This window comes from Onthophagus taurus, chromosome 3 (assembly GCF_036711975.1).
Source record: "Onthophagus taurus isolate NC chromosome 3, IU_Otau_3.0, whole genome shotgun sequence".
Classification (NCBI taxonomy): domain Eukaryota; kingdom Metazoa; phylum Arthropoda; class Insecta; order Coleoptera; family Scarabaeidae; genus Onthophagus; species Onthophagus taurus.
Genome location: NC_091968.1, coordinates 29,448,407 through 29,470,223, shown reverse-complemented (window position 1 = coordinate 29,470,223; position 21,817 = coordinate 29,448,407). Strand labels below are relative to the sequence as shown.

At 31.8% G+C, this 21,817-nt stretch overlaps 3 protein-coding genes across 4 annotated transcripts; all 3 read right to left on the bottom strand.

Moving 5' to 3' along the window:
• Nucleotides 1-48: 48 nt before the first annotated feature.
• Nucleotides 49-9,879, bottom strand: LOC111416049 (programmed cell death 6-interacting protein-like protein AliX). The gene is made up of 9 exons (XM_023047995.2): nt 9,556-9,879; nt 9,383-9,501; nt 9,047-9,328; nt 8,866-8,990; nt 8,716-8,817; nt 8,142-8,663; nt 3,276-3,428; nt 507-1,383; nt 49-454 (listed from the first exon to the last, which is right to left on the bottom strand). The coding sequence occupies exons 1-9, from the start codon at nt 9,759-9,761 to the stop codon at nt 315-317; spliced, it is 2,526 nt and encodes an 841-aa protein (XP_022903763.2). The 5' UTR covers nt 9,762-9,879; the 3' UTR covers nt 49-314.
• Nucleotides 9,880-10,640: 761 nt separating this feature from the next.
• On the bottom strand, nt 10,641-12,549 carry LOC111416094 (WD repeat-containing protein 46). 2 transcript variants are annotated; one of them, XM_023048042.2, is made up of 5 exons: nt 12,407-12,549; nt 11,796-12,352; nt 11,010-11,741; nt 10,847-10,957; nt 10,641-10,792 (listed from the first exon to the last, which is right to left on the bottom strand). In XM_023048042.2, exons 2-5 carry the CDS (start codon nt 12,348-12,350, stop codon nt 10,685-10,687), a joined length of 1,506 nt encoding a protein of 501 aa, XP_022903810.2. In that variant the 5' UTR covers nt 12,351-12,352; nt 12,407-12,549; the 3' UTR covers nt 10,641-10,684. The 2 variants fall into 2 exon arrangements, with proteins under 2 accessions (XP_022903810.2, XP_071050851.1); XM_071194750.1 differs by lacking the exon at nt 12,407-12,549 and having other exon boundaries at nt 11,796-12,397.
• A 565-nt stretch (nt 12,550-13,114) lies between these two features.
• Nucleotides 13,115-21,686, bottom strand: LOC111416050 (Ras association family member). The gene is made up of 5 exons (XM_023047996.2): nt 21,516-21,686; nt 20,635-21,454; nt 17,269-17,783; nt 13,487-13,706; nt 13,115-13,429 (listed from the first exon to the last, which is right to left on the bottom strand). The coding sequence occupies exons 1-5, from the start codon at nt 21,553-21,555 to the stop codon at nt 13,369-13,371; spliced, it is 1,656 nt and encodes a 551-aa protein (XP_022903764.1). The 5' UTR covers nt 21,556-21,686; the 3' UTR covers nt 13,115-13,368.
• Between the last annotated feature and the right edge of the window lie 131 nt (nt 21,687-21,817).

Sequence of the window (21,817 nt, the reverse complement as noted above, 5' to 3'; positions counted from 1 at the left end):
TGATCAATTAAAATTGAGGTTATGTTATATAAAAAAGTTTAATTTGAGTTAAAAATTAAGATCTACTTTATTCAGCACGGTTATACATAAAAAGGCATACAAGAATATCCTTTCTTAATTTGAAATACAAAAATTTGCAAATATAACATAGTTAGTTTTCTAAATTAATTGGTATTAATAAATTTAAAAAAGAATCTTTAAAATCTATCACTTTTCTTATCTGATATAATTAATTAACAACTAAATTTAACAATAAAATTACTTTATCAATAAATCTCCATAATTCCATTTTTAATTAATTTTTAACATGTCATTTACCACCCAGAATTTGGTGGTTGCTGTTGATAGCCGCCTTGAGGGGGAGGTTGTTGAGGATATCCTTGAGGGTAACCCCCTTGTTGTTGCTGTTGTTGTTGAGGATAACCCGGAAAACCACCACCGTAATTATAAGAAGCTAAAAAAAATTAATTATAACAAAAAAATGTTGTTTCTAAATTATCAAATACCTGGATATGGCATAGTTCCATATGGATTATAACTCGAAGGCATAGGTGCTGGAGCTGCATACGATGGATAAGGAGCTGAACTTGAAGCCCCATACGGAATAGGCATTCCTTGAACATAAACCGGATAAGGTAAATTCGACGGAACTGGATTTGGAGGCACCGAAGAGGGAGCTGGAGATGGTGTTGAAGGTGTTGGTTGTGGAGGAAGTGTACCATGGTAACTCGGTTGTTGCGGAGTAACAGCGGGACCTTGTCTGCTTCTTTCTTGAGTTAAATCTTTTAATAACTCCTCCTTTTCCGTTTTCCGAGCAAAACAATAATCGGAAATCTTATTTTGAGCGGCCAATAAAATTTGAGTTAAATCATTATAAAATTTAGTCCCTTCTTTTAAATTATTTTGAATTTCTTTAAACGCATCATATCCCGCAGCTAATTGAGACATGATTCTTTCACGGTCTCCAGATGTTGAACCCCTTTCTCGAACAAATTCGTTGTTTGCCGATTGAATCTTTTCTAAAAGCAATTCTTGTTTTTCAACGCTTTCTTTAACTTGTTTTTGCAAAGGTCCAAACGTTTTTCCTAACATCTCAACTGAAAGAACCGGCTCGTTTACTGCCCCATCGTTCGCTAATGAGGACATAAATTTATCTTTCATATCTAATGTCGCGTTTGTTAGTTCATATTCAATTGTATCCCTTTCGGCTTTAATTGTATCCACTTCCTGCATTAATTCTCGTAAAGTACTAACAGCGGAACTATTTCCGATTGAATTCCCATTTCCAGAGGGGACAATCGATTCTAATTCACTCGTAGATTTACTTAAATTTATAATACCTTCTTTATTTGTTTCAAATTTTTCTCTTACTATTTTATCAGCCTGAAAAACAAGTTGATGTTAAGATGAATTTGAAGTAATTTTTAAATTTATAGTTTATTTATAGATGTCCCACGTAAGCTGCAAAGTATACATATAATTTTTTGATAAATGCAATGATTATCGTTAAATATGTAATAAATTTGCGTACTTTTTATAGGGAAATCAAAATGGTATACTATAGAGGGTTACCTATTAAAAATACGAAAAAATTGTATCAAGATAAATTGTTGGCAACTTAATTTTAAGCAAATTTTGTTTGAAAAACTTTTTGATAGAATTAATAATTATTGAGATAACCTCAAAAATATTGTTTTTGATACCAGTACAGAGCGCGCCCTATAAATATTTTAAAAGAATGTTATTAATAAAAATTATTATAAATTTAATTTTAAACAAATATTATTTGAAACATTTTTATATATAAACATTAATTATTAAGATAACCTCAAAAATATGGCTATGAGTATCAGGGTGCAGCGCCACTCGATGGAGATATATTATGATTAATGATTATCCTTGGGTTTATGTACTACTTGGTTATACCGTTAATTTGTTTTTTTTGTAATTTGAATCAAATCAAAGCACTTGAAAGCTGTCAAACGTCTATATTTCATGGCCTACTAATAAAAAAATTAATAATATCTGTCATTCTTTGCATGATTTTGATTAATAAGTCTGACGTCACAGAGGTGGGCGGAGCTTATACCGACTCCAAACAATTTCGTTGCTAACCACAGTTGCTAAGATAAATCGCCATAAAATGTCATTTAAAACGTCATCTAAAATGTCACTTAGTTTATTTTATTTTAACATTAATTGAAAAATTGCATATAGGGATTTATCGTTAGCAACACAGTTAGCAACGAAGATGTTTGGAGTCAGTATAAGCTCCGCCCATCTCTGTGACGTCAAGGCTTAGGTTGTCTATTCCACTATATCTCAACAACAGCAACAGATAGGTATAGGGATATATATTGAAGATTTGTAGAGAATTAAATTCTCTATCTGATAAGCTAATCAAATATGGGGTGTTCCATTTAAAATTTTCGACTTTTTTGCAATTGAATATGGTAAAACAAGTAAGGTTAAACCTGTATAAGGTAGACTGATATAGCCAGTGGTGCTCTATTTAAGGATATTCAAGCACCTACTGTTACAAATTTTAACATTCTTCTTCGATCAGCCGCCAAGAAATTCAGATTTAAAGGACAGTGTTAATTGCTAAATAAAGTTTCTAATTACAATAACTCAAAAACTAAAGGCACTAGGTATCAACATATCTTATCAAAGTCAACATATTTTTGTGTATAGAATCAGAACACACAATAAAAACTGTGTCATTCCATTTAAAATAACATGTTTATTTCGATACGTCGTTATGGAACTTCTGTAAGTATAAAAATATTTTCTATTTATAGTGTGGTATATTTCCTACAACTTTTGTCTGAGGAAGAACTGTGTATCTCGGCTCCTTAACGCCATTACTTGGCCGCTTACGTGGGACACCTGTATAGCACAAAATTAATAGTAATAATTATTAGTATCCTGGCGGTCGATAGTTACTAAACTGTATAAAAAAGAAAAAAATGTTTTATACAAAAGTTGTTTAACTCACCACCTTCTATTACGTAAAATTATTTTCACTTATACAAAGTGTTCCATTTAAGCGTAACGAAGAGTACATAATTTTTTTAAATGGAACCTGTATATCCTGTATATTGTGTGCTGGTTGAATTGCCCATCAAGCTCTATTTAATTAATGGTACATACGTCATATGCCTAACTTTAATAGTTTTCTTGATATTTAGAATTTAAAGAAAAATGTGTAATAAATGTCATTATTCGTCCGCCAGGATACTAATAGTAATAACTCACCCTGTATAAATACTTACATCAATAGCATTGTTAATAATTTGTCGATACTTAGCGGAATTTGATCGGAACATATCAGTCAGTTTTTCTGAAGGAGTTCTATTCCACCGATCCTTAAATTGCGCCCTTAAAGCATCGTCAGACTGCTTCTCTTCATTTAACATCCTATCAGACTGAACGTAAGAAAATATAAATTATTCAAAAAATAAATTAAACATAACCTCAAAAATTTGGGTATAATTCAAGAATCTTCATGTCGCTTAATAATCGACAATTATTCTTTAATCGACGGAAAATCACTCAAGTAAGCCGTTACAAATAATAAAAAAAGTGCGGAAAAGTGTAAGACTTAACGAATAATCACTTCAAAGTTTCGATATGACTTCTTGTGACGTCATCGACTGTGCTAACCATATATTTTCGTAGTACATTTGGTTAAAACGTATATATTCGGAAGAATACTGTTATTTCTTAGCTCTTCGACGCACAACGACTAAAATATCGTTAATATTGTTAATATTTTCTTGTCTTTCCATTATAGTATGATTAAATAAAAGAAACACTTGTGTACTTTGACAATTGTTATACAGAACCTTGACGTCCACGTGCGACAATAGTTATTTTTGATACAAGATAGCGAAATGACACTTTTGCATTCGAGAACGAAAGTTTTTTTTGCGAGCTTTAGCGAGTAAAAAAAATTGTTCGAGTGCTTTAAGTCTTATGAAACGTGTTTTTTATGCTATTTTTTGTAATTCGCGTTTTTATCCTTTTTTTTCTCAAAAATAAAATAAATTTTGACAATGTAGGGAAATAGGTATGTACCAGTTGGTAATACCGTAACACTTGATAATAGAAATTTGAATTGACAATTAGAAACTGTCAAAACACAAAATGTATTCACCTGACAAAAATGTTTCATGTACACCTCCCAAAATAAGAGAAATTGCTCAGAGTTCAATGTCCTCATCATTGTGGACCTTGTATTCGATGCTAAGAACGCGTTTAAACATCCATAGACAAACATTGTCACATTGACAACTGGAAAAATTAATGACCCAATGTCACCAACTTGAACTGGTTCCATAAAATGTTACTAAAATCTCATTACAGCATCGGATGCTGTAAGGAGTCTCATTACAGCACCCGTTTGAGTACTGTTATAGCTTCCATTACCGTAGCGAATTACAAAAAAGACTTTTACGTCCTGTTGACAAAAAACTATCGTTTTGACGGTCGCTAAGTACTACGCAAAAGTCAACTTTTAATAGCAGTTTTCGAAAAACATTGTTAGGGTTGATTTGACTTCATATTTGTTTCATTGATAATTTTAGTGGTGTTTTAGTTTGTTTTCGAACTTATCCTTAAGTAATGTTACGATTCTTTTATGTATTTGAATAGCGACAATGCTTTCTGATGATGCCTTTCAGGCGAAACCGGTAAAAGCAGATCATCAATAAATTTATCCATTGTCAAAGTGCACAAGTGTTTCTTTTATTTAATAAAATGTTATTGTTTACAATCTATAAACTAAAGATAACCTTAAATCTACTCCCCGCTTTAAACGTTACATTCGGATCCACCTAATTTACTGATTTATTTCAGAATTTTGTGTAGAAATTCCATTTTGAGTTAGGTTAAATAACATTTAAACCAGTTTAGCTGTGCGTCTTCAGACGATACTTTCTAGTTCTAATTCTAGGTCTAATGACAGTGCTAGTATAAAACTAGAACTAACACTAGACCTAGAACTAGAATCATTCGGGTTTAGCCGTCTTGAGTGACGTGCGACTAAATCCAAATGTTTCTAGTTTTCGGTCTAGTGTTAGTTCTAGTATTAACACAGAGTCTATTGATACAGTCTATCTAACGACAGGTAGTCAGTCGTTATGCATCGAAAGCCTAAGAAAAACCAGGTGTTTCATCTGTATATACGTTGTAATCTTACCTACTATCCGTGCAAAAAGTCAAGGCCCCTCAATTTAGAGATCGATATCTTCGCAACCGCTCGATAAAAAAAATTGCGACAAAGTTCGTTGTAATCACTGAACATTTCTACGTAACATATATTAATTTGAAAATTTTCGGATACACGGTTTTCTTTTTATCGTGAGTCGAATGGAAAAAGTACCCGATTTTTTACGGTACCGGCAACATTGTCAACTTTGCAATTTTTTCTCAAAAACTATTGTACAAAAAAAGTTGAATTTTTAACAGGTGATGTGTTCTTAATGAGAGGCATATTTTATTTTTCGATATTCCATACAGTTTCGCGGAAAATCGCGGTTTAGTAAGACGCTGTTATGTCGAAAATGGCTAGGTGGATTTCCTCACGGATTTGACCAAAATATGTCAAATAATGTCGGATTCCGTTATCAGTTTTTCAAAATTAGACCTCCCTAATTTTTTAAGAGCGATACTGCCAGATCAACAATCTGGGTTTCGTTCGGGTTTCAGCTGCGCAACAGCTTTATTGAACTTTACTGATGATGTATTTGCTTCTAGAGAAGCCGGGCAAGCCGCACTTTTGTTATCGTTGGACTTCACCAAAGCATTTGATACAATAAATCATAATATACTTGCATCTAAACTTAATTATTTTGGTCTTGGAAATCAAGCTGCAATTTTGATAAAGTCATTTTTGTCGGACAGATCTCAGGTTGTGAAGATTAATAGTCAAGTGTCGAGTGCTCTGTCTGTTACTCGTGGAGTCCCTGAGGGGTCCATTTTGGGGCCACTATTGTTCTCTATTTATACATCTGATTTTGACCAGGTTCTCGAGCATTCGCAGATTCACTTGTATGCAGACGATACACAGCTTCTGCTGAATTTTAATCCAAATAATTGGGTTGATGCCTGCATAAAATTTAACTCAGATATAGCATTATTTTCTGATGTTGCGAAACGCCATGAACTTATGCTTAATCCATTTAAGTCTTCTGTTCTTCTGTTTTGCGGTAGTGTCACAAGGAGAGCGATTAAGCCTTTGATATCCGGTCAATTGGTGGATGGCGAACCTCTTACTGTTTCTGATGATATAAAAATTTTAGGAGTCACATTGGATCATCAGTTGAGGTTTGAGGAGCATGTGGCCAGGTGCTTGAGGGGTGGGTATGGCGCCCTGCATCTCTTGTATGCCCATAGGGATGTCTTAAGTAAAAAATTAAAAATTATGCTGTGTGATAGCTTGGTTCTAAGCAAATTAAATCACTGCGACGTTGTTTATGGTCCAAATTTAACGGAGGCGAGTGGGCGTCGTATCCAGAACCTTCAGAACGGTTGTCTGAGGTTTATTTACGGAATGCGTAAATATGACCACATTAGTCATAAGTTGGCAGATACTGGGTGGTTGAACATGAAAAACAGACGTAAACTGCATGCAACTTGCGTTTATCATAAAATTATTAAAAGTCAGCGGCCTCCTTACTTGCTGCAACGGCTATCTTTCAGAAGCGATATCCATAACATTAATATAAGGAGGAAGGATGTATTGACGGTACCACGCCGCGCCTCGCACCGATCCTTTTCCTACCAGATAGCTAAAACGTACAATGATCTACCTATGAACCTTATAGGATTGAACTGTATTTCGTTCAAGAGTAAATTAAAATCCTCTCTCCTGCTTGAGTCATCATGATTTTTTTTTTATATTCTGAGTTACTAATGTATCGCTTTATACTGGCATGTCGTCGTATTTTGTTATTTTGTTTTTTTTTTATTTTGTTTATTAGTATTGTTAAAAACATTCTCATTTTTGCTTTATATATATATTTTCTGTATATTCTGGATTAAGTGGAAGAGCAGTTGGTTAATAACCAAACTGAACTTCGTCCAGAAAATAAGTCTATTTTCTAAGAGTGTATTATTATTTTCTTTCCTTTTTTTGCGACTTATTAATAAAGGCATTATTATTATTATTTAATGGATTTACAGATTAAAGTGAAACAGAAATAAGCTCTGCGGGGCGATGGGGGTTCCGTCCAATCGGAACAGATGGTGCGTCCCAGACAGGACGTCGCGCCTTATTTCTTTATGTAGGTAAGATAAAGGCGCGACGTACTGTCTGGGGCACACCATCTGTTCCGATTGGACGGAACCCTCCTCTCCCCGCATAGCTTATTTCTGTTTCTCTTTAATTTGTAATTCCAAAAAATCGCTCTGATAAAGCGGAATCCGACAACCGAAATTATTTGACATATTTTGGTAAAAACCGCGTTGAAATCCGCCAGGTCGTTTTCGAAATAACCGCATCCTACTAAACTGCGATTTTCCGGAAAATTATATGGAATATCGAAAAAATAAAATATGCCCCACATTAAGAACACATCGGTTTACCACCAGTTCAAATTTAAAATTTTGTCGTCAAATAGTTTTGGAGAAAAAAAATCGCAAAGTAGACAAAGTTGCTGGCACTCTCAAAAATCGTTTACTTTTTTCACTTAACTCGCGATAAAAGAAAAACCGCGGTCCTGAAAATTTCCAAATTAACATGTGATACGCAGAAATGTTCACTGATTACAATAAACTTTACCGCAATTTTTTCCATCGAGCGGTTTCGAAGATATCGATCTCTAAAGTGAGGGGCGTTGAATTTTTACACGGATAGTCTATTTTTAAGTTTATCGGATTGATTTTGTGTGTGGCCATAAAATAAATAATTTATTGGTTAGGTGTTAACCGGTTTAATACGAAAATGCATGGTTAACATCGCTTGTGACGTCACAAAACGTGACGTCACATCGAAACTTTAATGTCATTTTCGGTATGTTCTACGCTTTTCCGCAATTTCTTTTTATTTTTAATGTGTTTTTTGGGTCATTTCACATTGATTAAAAAAAATCGTCGATTTAATACATGACTCTTGAATTTTTTGAAAATTTGCTTACCTCATCTAAAATATCTTCATTTCTTTTCAACAAATCCGGTAAATCGCTAATTAATTGTTGTAAAGCGACAATACCACCATCCTGTTTCACACTATCAGCCTTTTCAATTAAACTTGGTGGTAATCCTCCGCCGGAAGTCACCTCAATAGCTGCAGGAAGATTTAACGAAGCTAATGCGCTATTTAAAACCTGCGTTGATTCCCGCAATTTCGAAATTTCACTGCTTACAATCTCCGATTTGCGTAAATCATAAGCGGCTAAAGCTTGATGAACAACGACCGGGACTAATTCGGAAAATAAATCTTTAAAATGTTGGCTCATTGGGTAACTAACAGGAATAATTTTAGCTAGAACAGCTTTTCCAATGGGATCTAAAGACTTCACGTCCGGGATACGTTCGTGATAAATGAAATTATTATCTTTGTGAGCTTCCGCTAAGTTCCTCTGAACTTTTACGTAGACGTCTTGGAAGAATTGCTTCCCGGAACGTTCTTGACTTGCTTTAAACGATTCAACAGAATGCTAAAAAATGAGGGGGATTAAATTTAATAAAGTTAAATATTAAATAGCTAACTTGTAACCAAGCAATTTCTTGACCAACAGCTTTATTTGCTTTACACACTAAACTTTGATAAAAAGTAGCTAAACCACGCATAACAGCTTGTTTTCCAGCAATCTAAAAATTACTATTTTAACGAAATAAAATTAATTTGATAATTGTTACCGTTGGAATCCAATCTTTATCCCAAATTCCCTTTAAATTATCTCTTTGAAACACTTTTAAACAATCAGCGTATAATTCATCACATTGTTGAGCCAATTTTGCAGTTACAGCATCTTTCATTGAATCTAAATTAATAAAAAATAAATTGTACATTCTTTTTACATAATTTTAATTTATTTACCATGTATAGCTTTGTGGACAAAAATTTCTTGCGCTTGAGCTAACATTAATCCAGATAAAGCTTGTAAAGTATCCGGTAATAAATCAGAAGTGGGTTCTTGTTGGATATTTAACATAACCGTACTTTTTAAATGATCAAAATTCCCAGCGGCTTGTTGAAGTAATTTTGCAGCTAATTTTAAACCGTCGTCATTATCCAAGTTTTGTGCGGCAGCTACATTACTTTGCAAAGCGGAAATATTAAATAAAACACAAAGTTTTTCAAAACTTAATGATGGAATTGCTAAAAAAAAATGAGATGATTAATAAAAAATTAAAATATTTTTTGATTATTTACTTAAACTGGATCGAGACCCAAAAATAGAACCCTTATCAAAAGCGTCCTTCCATTTGAATGGAATCTGGACCTCCTGGGGTGGAATTTTTTGTTCCAAGGCAACCAATTGATCATAATAACTTGAAATTTCTTTTATGTTAAAAATTGATTAATAATTTAACGATTTTTTTTACCTATAAACCACCTCTAATGAACTCTCGTATTTTTCAAACGCCTTCCATATCCCCGTTGTGCGTAATTTTGCGAATTCGTTAATAGCCTCGCTATAATCTTGAGGTTTATCGGCCGTACTGTACCTCGACTGTATCAAATTCTTTAACGGTTTTACCACATCTACTTCTGAAGGCTTCTTTAACGGTATCGATAAAAGATCCGTCATTTTTCAAGAACAAAATTAAAACACGTATTTCGTTTACAACGATCACTTCTACGGGACCACTTCAGGGAGTTAACGTCTTTTGACAGATGAGTCAACAACTAACAATAAATCATCAGGGAATTTTATTGGTTTAAGTTGGTCACGTGATTTTAATTGTCATCAACGGTTTTAAAGATAATAAAGTTAAAATAAACATGATAATTTATTTTTAAGTGTTGTTTTGTATAGAATGAGGACTTATCAAACTATGAAAATGTAAATAAATTATTGTACAGCTAAAAATAAAGTTATAATTTTAGTGAGTGTAGCGCCATCTCTTGTGATATAAAAGTAATTTTCTTAACTGTCATTAAATTTTTACTTATAAATTAGTATTCAAAAATTATTATTTTTTCAATTTGTTTATTTAATAATTATTATTAAAATAAATTTATTTCAGGTTTCGTTGCTTTAAAACCTTATTTTTCCCTTCGCTTTCCTCCAAAGCTTTCATTTTCTTCACAAATTCCTACAAAAAATTCAACAATAAATAACCCAAAATCTAATTAAACAATTTACTTACCTTTCTAGCAAGTTCATTAAGAATTTTTTTATTACGTGAAAGTATCGGTTGCTAGTTCTAGTGTTAGTTCTAGTTTTAGTGCAATAAAAATATGCAACATAGTGATATCTGTCTCTCAAGAGCGAAGTTGCCAGGATAAATCGTGAGACCTCATGATATTACCTTTAATTTCACGATTTTATTACAAAATAATATAATAATTAGTGTTAATAAAATCATAGCATTTTTAACTCGAATTGTAGGTTACTGTAAATTTCTCTATTAGTTACAACTATTCGTCGCTAGATGGCGCTAAAAATAAATTATTAAAAAATAAGTATTGTTTCAATCAGTTTATTTAATAATAATTATTAAAATAAGTTTATTTTTTAGGTAAGAATCGATCCAAAGCACTTGCAGGTTTTGTTGCTTTTAAAATCTTATTTTTTCCTCCACTTTCTTTCAAAGCTTTCACTTTCTTCACAAATTCCTACAAAAAATTTAACAATAAATAGCCCAAAATCAAATTAAACAATTTACTCACCTTTTTAGCAAGTTCATTAACAATTTTTTTATTACGTGCCATTTTAGCTACCCCACCACGTCCTTTCATTTTATTTTTGCCTTCATAACTTATTTTCGGGGCTTTTACATGCTTTTAAAATAAAAAAAATTAATTTAAATCATTTTTATTTGTTGAAACTTACCAATAATTTCTTCTTTGCTTCAATTTTATCCCTTAACTTAACCGTATCCACTTGCGCTATTTTAGTTGGATCTAAAGTAATTAGATCTGGTTGGATTTTTTCAAGTAAAGCTTTAACCTCGGCTTCGCGTCTCTGCGTTTTCGTTTGATATGGATTGGCTTCGTGAGCGTCAAAATTAGGTTCGCCACAACCTGGAACTAGAAGGCTCGCGAATCCGTGCTTTACGCCTACCCCCAAAACATCCTCGTAAGGTACAAAATTAATGTTGGAAATGTGAGAAGAAAAGCGATGACGAAGATAAGGCTTTTTTTGTGTGTTGTATATGCAATCATTAAAAATTTCAACAACATTTCCCATACTGATGGCTAAAAGATCTTTTTGGGAAAACGCAACGTTTCCAACTACACTATTAAAATGGTACGATTGTAAAGGACCCACAAGTTTTCTTACATCCCAAACTTTAACAGTTCGATCAACAGCTGCTGTTACTAAATGTTGACCTCTTGGATCAACATGAAGAGCTGTCATGGGAGCTTTATGACAAAGAATCTTTACTAGAGGTTCTCGAACTGTAGGTGACCACATTGATACAACTCCTTTAGCATGGCCAACACATAAACATGCATTGTAGGGATTTTGAGAAAGGAGATTTAAAGGTCCTAATCTGGTATTAAATTGTCCGGCTATTTCACCTATTGATATATCCAACCATGATAAATAACCAGTTTCACCCTAAAACAATACTAAATTAATCAAAAAAATAATTAACTCAATCAAAAATCTTACTGCAGTGGCTAATAAGAAATGATAAGGTAAAAACTCCATTTTACTAACTCTATTTAATCTCTTAACGCAATGCAACTCAATTCCTTGGTGATCATAAATATACACCCACTGTTTTTGTGCTACAGCAAACATAGTTTCAAGATGTAACCAACAAACATCGTGTACTGATTCCATAACATTTAATTCACAATGTAACTTTTTTGTTACCCAATCCATGGCTGCAACATGCCCAATTTTCCCTCCTAATAACAAGTGTCGCCCATTTCGGGTGTATCGACATCGATAAGGCCCAAAATTTTCAAGTTTTAATTCAAAACTTTTAGCAGCTGAAGCTATGTCTACGTTAGCTTTGATATCAGTCTGATTAAATTGTAGGGACGTTTCCCCATCATCTGGTTCTAAGAAACCACCGGATTCCGTAAGTAAGATTTCTCCCTTTGCCGCTTCCTCCGCCGCGAATTGAATCGCTTTTTGTCGAGTGTGATGTTTTCGCTTGTGGACACTCGTTCGGACACCTTTAACGGTATTTTCAACATTTTTTTCTGATTTTTTCATTTCTAAAAGAATTTGTTGCGTATTTGAGGTTATGTTTAAAAATTTTTAGGTTATACCTCGTTTTAGATGTTGACAAAATAAAATGTTACTCCGATTTATTATTAAAAATTAATTAAAAATATAACTTATTAATTTCTTTTTTCTGTATATTATTTTTACATATTATTAATTAAATATAAAATTTTATAATTAACTAAAAAATCGATTTAGGGACTTTTTAAATGTTGGCAATTCTGCCGCCATCTTATTCCCCGTTACGTGAGTGAAATAGACGTAAGTCCTGTCATTCGCAATATCACCTTAAAATTTATAATTGAGCAAAAATATTAACTCTCTAAAATGCAATCGAACCGATTATTCGCCCATATTATCCGGAGACACGGTAAGTAAATTCATTTTCGTTATATTCAACGAATCGTCAACAAAGTTTTTGTTGATGTAACATAACCTCAATCATGCTTATGTAACCTTTAATATGAATAAATTTTTTTACAGTTTTGAAACGAAATTATTCCGGTAATGAGATAAAAGCCTCATATAACGATTTGCCATCACCACAGGGAAGCTGGAAAACCCATCATGATGCTATGCAAAGGAAATACAACATGCACTTGATTTTTGGAGTTGGATTTCTTGTTGGGACGATTATTTTCGCTCGTGCTGCTGGTTTCTTGAACTTAAATTACGCCCCCCCAGCAAAACCCGCTGAATAAGTGAATTTTAAGATTTAATGTTTCCAGTAGTGTGAATAAATAATAAATAAATTATTAGGTTATAATATTTTTATTGTTTTTACTTTGAGTATATGATTATATTGATATAAAGAAAAAAAAATTACATTAAATACATATGTTAGCATGATATATAAAAAGTATAAGTGTATCACTTTGATCATCGAGTTTTGAGGTTACGAGTTCTCTTTGCTTTCAAAGCTTATAATAAAAATGAAATTCATGTAATAAGAGATTATATATTATTAATGCAGGTTTCTTATTCCGAGTTATTAAGTCGATTTTATTTAAAGTCTCACTTTCAGATCTTCCATACGTTGTTTTATTCGACGTTTCATTTCGATAAACCTAAAAAGAAGTAACAAATTTAAAAATTGTTGGGTTTTTGTTTATAAAAAATATTACTTATCTCTAATACGAGCGACTTCTCTTTCTTCTTGCGTTTGATATTGTTTTAAGATTGCTCGGCATTCAGCTAAGCTCAAATTTAAAAATTGAGCAACTTCACAACTCACTTCAGGAGTACTATGACCATCCATCAAAAATAATCTTGCTACATCTTCATGGGGCCCCAATAAAACTCTTGTAAGAAGTGGATATTCATCCTCTTTTAATCGTTTTTGTTCTAAAAAAAATTAATTTATATTAACCCACAGAGAATATGTGATTAAAGTGCTACAGCAAAACACATAAGGCATAGGCCTGTCAGGCCCAACTTATTCACTGTAGGGTTAAATATTAATATAAATTATACTGGGAATTTCATATAACTCCTAACATATGAATGCAGTAACTATAGTTACGAAACTCGGCATTGGGTAGTTTTGCAAAAGAAAAATTAGCTTGGAAAAAAGTAACGTCGTTATCATAACACTGTGCTTCAACCAGAATGTTTCTGGTTCTAGGTCTAGTGTTACTTCTACTTTTCGTTCAATAATAGTATATTATTCAACAAGTGTATAATGGCGGCTGTTACCCACGAGGATGAAGTTGTAATCTGAGTGGGTAACATCCATTATACGCAAGTTGAATACTATACTTTATCTACAACTATTTAATTTTGAAAAAAAAGGAAAAAAGTAATCTTGATAGACATTTCAGACATAACCTCAATATAAGAAAGCTGTCATTTCTGTTAATATTTTATTTTTTGATTAGTAGGCCGTGTCAGAACTGTGGAATAATGGCTTCATTATTCAACACTTTGTCAGTCATGGGTAATGCGTGTCATTACCCGTCAAAAATCAAATGTATAACGAATAGATAATTCAATAGTTGTTGATAAAAGTATAAACCATACTCTAACGCTAAATAATAATTAAAACTAGAACTAGAAACAGTCAGATTTATCCGCACGTCTCTTAAGATGTCTAAATCCTAATAATTCTAGGTCTAGTGTTAGTTCTAGTTTTAGTGCATTAAAAATATACAACATAATGATACCTTATGCTAATTAGCGCAACCCTATCTACCACCGTCTGATTCTACGTTTTATTATTCTTTTGTGCTAGATGGTGAAAACTAGAGATAAGGCAAAGAGATAAGAAAAAGAAAATATGCAATCAAAAGAAGAGAGATGGTATGAGAAGACTGAGAGCGCAACGAAAAAAAGATCCTGAGGTTTATGAAGTTGCTAAAAAAGATATCGCAGCTAATAGATTGAGATAAAAGACGTAAAAGGAAAAAATGGAGGGAATATAGCAAAAAACATTACCAAGCAAAAAAGGCAGCTGTTTTAAAGAACCACAACTCACACAACATCACATGTTGTGCTTTTGATCGTAGAGAACATGTTACCCCCTATTACATAAGATATTCTATCTTAAAAATGGAACCTAGATGTACACTCTTGCTAGCTGTTATGTTATACAATGTAATATTTTACAAATTGCCTTATTATTTATATTGTATCTTAGTACCAAGATCGCAAATACATAATGTTAATCTAAGACAAACGAAGTTGTTGACGATTCCCAAACATAAATCTGCTAAATTTTGTGGTAGCTTTGCGTACAGAGCACCTACAATTTATAATTGCTTTTCAGATGTTTTTCAGTTGAAATCTAATAGATCTTTTAAATGCACCTTGAAGCGCAGGCTTCTTGAGGAACAAGAATCAAAATGTTAAGTTTAATTATTTTTATTTTGTTGGTTATTACTTTGATATATATGTATTTATTTTTGGTATTCTAGTTTTCTAGAAATCAGCTATGCTGTACCCTATATATATATATATGATATGTATATACTTTATATGTATATTTCTTTTTTTTTTTTAAGGGTCAAAAATATAAATAATAAACTCAAAAACAGTATAAATGTACTGCAAAAGAAATTGTACAAGCGAAGAATCTTAAATAATATTTCCATAAGAAAAATAGTTCGTACATATTTAGAAAAAGACAAAAATAGCTACAGAATTTGCATAGAAAATTTTGAATTAACAGTAGACCTAGAACTAAAATCACTATCACTAGAATTAACACTAGACCTAGAACTAGAAACATTCGGATTTAGTCGCACGTCTCTCAAGACGATTTAACCCAAATGTTTCTAGTTCTAGGACTAGTGATAGTTCTAATTTTAGTGCAATAAAAATATGCAACATAGTGATATCTTATGTTAACTAGGGCTACCTATCACTGACACTAGAACTAACATTATGGCTGGAAAATTTTCTATTTTCGGTATAGCAGTAGCGTTATATGTAAATTTGCCGGTTTACAACCAATTTGACGCTAATACTCGGCTTAATAATACTTTCTTACTAAAAAATATTCAAACTAAAACAGTTAGGAAAAAAAAAGTAAATTGATTTTCAGTAATTTATTAATTGCATATTCAAAAAACAAACACAAAATGCAAAAATGTATTCACTGTAATAAAAAAAATATAAAAATAAAGTAAGACGAAACAAAAGCTAGGCACAAGCCAAACTCGAAAGCAATTAAGAATAACCAATTAAGCGCTAAATTAAGGCAGCCATAAGTAAAAATTACAAACAATTTCATGTAGTAGCTTTAACAGTTGACAAGGGTAATTCCCTAATTGACTTTTTGTATTATTCGCGTGGAAATCTAGCTTTTTATTCGAAATGTCTAGACAAAGAGACCAAACAATTATTGAAATTAGTGCTTAAACACTTTAAACATCCAGGAAAAAAAATCGGTACGAGAAATTGTAAAAATTGTAGACAGAAGCCATTCTACGGTGCACGATATAATAAAGCGCTGATCATAAAATTTTTACTGAATCGGTTGAATGGTATTTAATAACAAAAATGAAAGCGGATCCATTTTTTAGTTAAGCTGGCTATTATTGCTGAAAATGAACTAGGGAAAAAAGCTAGTGTGGCAACCATCAGACACATGCTCCATAATGCCTACTTAAATGGTAGAAAGACGAGAAGAAAACCGCAAAAGAAAAAAAAATCAAAAAAAAAAAAAAGAATCGAAACGATTTTTCTTTTTGGAAAACCGTTTTATTGACTGACGAAAGTAAATATAGTATTTTTGGGTCAGATGGTAAGCCATATGTATGGAGAAGAAAAAATGAGGAGCTGCATTTAAAAAATGTAAGACCAACTGTGAAACATGGTGGCGGATCTATGATGGTGTGAGGGTCATTTTCAGCTGCTGGACCAGGATGTTCACACAGAAGGCGTACAAAGTACGTTCTTGGCTCTTATATAATTGCCTTCATGTAATGGAAACGTCACCACAAATCCCAGACATAAATAAATAAATTGAAAATTTATGGAATTACTTAGTTACCAAAGTTGTTGGTATTTAGATGCTTTGTTGGAAGAATGGGAGAAAATTCCACCCAGAAAATGCCTAACTGGCTTAAAATGGTTATAAAAAGCAAAGGCTTTCATACTAAATATAAGTTATTAAAAATATAAATACGCTTTCTAAATTTTGTTTACCCTCCGTGTTTGGCTTATACATAGTTTTTGTACCGTTTTCGTTTATTTTTATATTTTATTATTACAGTGAATAAATTTTTGTATTTGTTTTTTAAACATGCAATTAATAAATTACTAAAAATCAATTTACTTCTTTTTCCTAGCTGTTTTAGTTTACATATTTTTTAGTAAGAATACTGTAGTGTCCCAGTTTAACTTGGATCCACTGTATTGCATCTTAAGTGAAATTCAATGTATAAAGTTTAATATAAAACCTAACCTCCATTATCTCGAACGATAAATAAAGCGAAATTCTTTGGGTCACTATCCACTTTATATTTCTCCAAAAGTAAATTAATCACCTCCTGGGTGCTAACTAACGAAGTTATCCAAACGCTCATTTGACTGCCTCTCGGAGGTGTAAAAAAGCTTGTTTCGCGGTCGTAAAAGTGACCATTAATCGAGCACCTTCGCTTAATTTTTGATCGAGAAAGCCGCTTTCCATGTCTCCTTTTAATCGCGGCTGAACCCGTTTTTGCAGCTCTTCTAACGACCACTTCTTGGTTGTCGGTGTTCATCACCTCAAAACTACTGACAGTCGATCGATCAAATTCGGGTGATTGGGGTTCTCGTAATCGTTCTAAACAGTCCGGCCCTGACATCGATCGATTTAAATGATTATTTGGGTTATCCCAGGAGTCGTTTAAGGATACATTTTCTTTGTTACCCGATTGCGTACTTTTTGTGTCTTGTGGGGATGAAGCACCATTGAGGGTTTTTGTGCTGGAATCAGATCTTAAAACACAAGTTATGTGGAAAGGAATTTCAATCGTTACAACATAGGAAATGTAGATATTCTTGGGAATCGACAAATGCAAAAAAAAATTAAAACAAACAATTATCCTTTTTCTTTAACTAAGTTTTTGGAACAAAATTTATTAGTAAGGTAGACAAGGGATTTTTATTCATATAGTTTTTAAATAAATTTTTGAATAAAGTTTAAACGTCAATGTGACACAAATGCAATGTTACCAACTGTAAGCAACTTCACAACAATTTGTCAAAATTAAATGTCAATTTTATGATACGTCATGTTTTTTTACGAAAATTAATTAATTTATGCTTAAATCATACGAAAAACGGAATTTGTTTACGTTTTTTTAACATCAAACCTTTAAAAAGTCCTAAAAAACGTTTCCCAGATGAGTTAACCTCGTTCTCCACAATAAACTGTAAATGTAGATCAAAACCATTAAACACATTAAGAATATTGTCGATCTAGTCTGAGGGAATCGCATAGATATCACCTAAATACTTAAAGATGTAGGGAAAAGTAAAGTTGAGTAAAATTTAAACGTCAATGTGACACACATTCAATGTTACCAACTGTAAGCAACTTCACAACAATTTGTTAAAATTAAATGTCAATTTTATGAAACGTCATGTTTTTTACAAAAATTACTGTGATTTTTGCAAAAAATTTATGATAACATTAGTGCAACAAGCCTTCTTTTAAAAATTTTGGATCTAAAGACAAAAAATTCTTTACAATTTTGGGAACTTCAACATTACTTCTATTAATACACCATCCGTCATTATTTTTATATACATTGTTGAAGTTAAACCCTTCCTGCAGCTTCTTAAACTTCTTTATATTTAATTTCTTTGTATTGTTAAACATTCTTGTGTATGAGCAGTTTACTCTTTGTTTGAAATCATTTAACAGGGCTAATAATAATGGTAAAATATCCACCAATTGAAGTGTTAAACTGTGTATCCAGGCTTTGCGTCATTATGTATGTGTAATTTGTGATATTTCCACAAATATCCTTCAAGAAATAAATTTTATAGCAAATTTTGAAAATTATCGGTAAAAATTGCAACATCGAAAATTTTATCAAAACTTCAAATATTGTTTTCTCAAAAACTAAAAGTTATTTTTCAAAACGGGTTGGTTCATTGGAAAGAGGACACTTTTATTAATACTTTGGGAAATTTTCATACTCATATTCCAAGAAATGGATTTTATACGAATTTTTAAAGCATAATCGGCGAAAATTGTAAGATTCAAAAAAAATTTCGATCATTTCAAAAATTTATTTCTCAAAAACTAAAAGCGATATTTCAAAACGGCTTGTTGCATTAAAAAGAGGATACTTTAATTAATAATTGGTGATATTTCCACAAAAATCCTTCAAGAAATAAATTTTATAGTAAATTTTGAAAATTATCGGTAAAAATTGCAACATCGAAAATTTTATCAAAACTTCAAATATTGTTTTCTCAAAAACCAAAAGTTATTTTTCAAAACGGGTTGGTTCATAGGAAAGAGGACACTTTTATTAATACTTTGGGAAATTTTCATACTCATATTCCGAGAAATGGATTTTATACGAATTTTTAAAACATAATCGGCGAAAATTGCAAGATTCGAAAAAAATTTCGATCATTTCAAAAATTTATTTCTCAAAAACTAAAAGCGATATTTCAAAACGGCTTGTTGCATTAAAAAGAGGATATTTTAATTAATAATTGGTGATATTTCCACAAAAATCCTTCAAGAAATAAATTTTATAGCAAATTTTGAAAATTGCTTCATCGAAAATTTTATCAAAACTTCAAATATTGTTTTCTCAAAAACTAAAAGTTATTTTTCAAAACGGGTTGGTTCATTGGAAAGAGGACACTTTTATTAATACTTTGGGAAATTTTCATACTCATATTCCAAGAAATGGATTTTATACGAATTTTTAAAACATAATCGGCGAACATTGCAAGATTCGAAAAAAATTTCGATCATTTCAAAAATTTATTTCTCAAAAACTAAAAGCGATATTTCAAAACGGCTTGTTGCATTAAAAAGAGGATACTTTAATTAATAATTGGTGATATTTCCACAAAAATCCTTCAAGAAATAAATTTTATAGCAAATTTTGAAAATTGCTTCATCGAAAATTTTATCAAAACTTCAAATATTGTTTTCTCAAAAACTAAAAGTTATTTTTTAAAACGGATTGGTTTATTGGAAAGAGGACACTCTTATTAACACTTTGGGAAATTTTCATACTCATATTCCGAGAAATGGATTTTATACGAATTTTTAAAACATAATCAGCGAAAATTGCAAGATTCGAAAAAAATTTCGATCATTTAAAAAATTTATTTCTCAAAAACTAAAAGCGATATTTCAAAACGGCTTGTTGCATTAAAAAGAGGATACTTTAATTAATAATTGGTGATATTTCCACAAAAATCCTTCAAGAAATAAATTTTATAGCAAATTTTGAAAATTATCGGTAAAAATTGCAACATCGAAAATTTTATCAAAACTTCAAATATTGTTTTCTCAAAAACCAAAAGTTATTTTTCAAAACGGGTTGGTTCATAGGAAAGAGGACACTTTTATTAATACTTTGGGAAATTTTCATACTCATATTCCAAGAAATGGATTTTATACGAATTTTTAAAACATAATCGGCGAAAATTGCAAAATTCTAAAAATTTCGATTTTTCAAAACAGCTTTTTGCATTAAGAAGAAAAACTTGGTTAAATTAAAAGAAAAAGGTCAACTTTTGTTTTGATTTCATTGCATTGGTCAATTCCAAGATTTTTAATAAGATTCATTTTAAATAAATAATAATTTACCTTGAAGTATCTTCACGACTGGTGCTGCTAGAATTACTTTCTATGCTTGTTTGGGAAGGTAAAGCAACGGGCATCGTTTGATAAATTTTCTCTTTTTCGTTAATTTTCCGCTCAACTTGCAATAAATCATCCAATTCATCCCATTCGACGTTTTTCAAGTCTAATTTAGGAGGTAAAGTTAAACTTTTTGGTAAATCGTCGTTGGGCGATAAACTTTCCGCCATGCTAACATCCATCGACTCAATCCCAGTATCCGATTTATCTAAATCATCAAAATTCAAAGTATTAGAAGAACTTAAATCGGAGGAGCTAATTGAAACATCGCTATAACTACTATCTCTTGTTATATCTTCATCTGAATCATAATCATGGAAAATCCTACAAGAATTCCTCTTTCTGATTGTAACTGTCCTTTGATCATCATTTTCTTTTAGGTGTATCACCCCCATAACACCCCAATGGATTCTTAATGATCCCTCAAGCACCAAACGACCATTAACTTCTCTGCTACGAATTTCGTTGCTTTTCCCCTCGTAAAATTGATTGTAAACTTTTAATTTTGAGTCGAGATGGGTTCGAGGTAATATTGGACCTGTTCCAACTTTGGGGGAATTTTGATGTTGGCCGAAACTCTTATGGGACTCAACCCTGGTACCATGCCCGAACAATTGAGGTCCAAATAAAGCGCCGTAACAAGGAACATGACAGTAGGGAACACCTTTGTGTTCTGCATGTTGGCCTGGATTTAAGCGTTTACCGCATTCTTCGCAGCGTAAACACTCCGGATGCCAGTCGTAACCGAGAGATTGTTTACGTTCCGCTTAAGTTTTGAAACGATTTAATTAGTTAATAATATAAAAATTAATTAAAATTTTACTCACCGAAATAGACCGGTTTTCCGCATTTGTGACATTTCCACATTATGATTTGAGAAGGATGTGAGGTTCAGTGCTTATTAATGTATCTTAAAAAACGTTCACAAAGTAATTATTCAACTTACATACAAAGAATTAAATCGGCTCCATTGCGACAGATGATATTAAATACATCTTGGGGTGGAGCCATCTATTAGAAAGCTTTGATACTAACAAATAAAGTACTTTTAGATTTCAATAAGAGATGGAACATATAATTTGTTGATTAAGATGAATTAAAATTATTAAAAATCAAATTAATTAAAGTA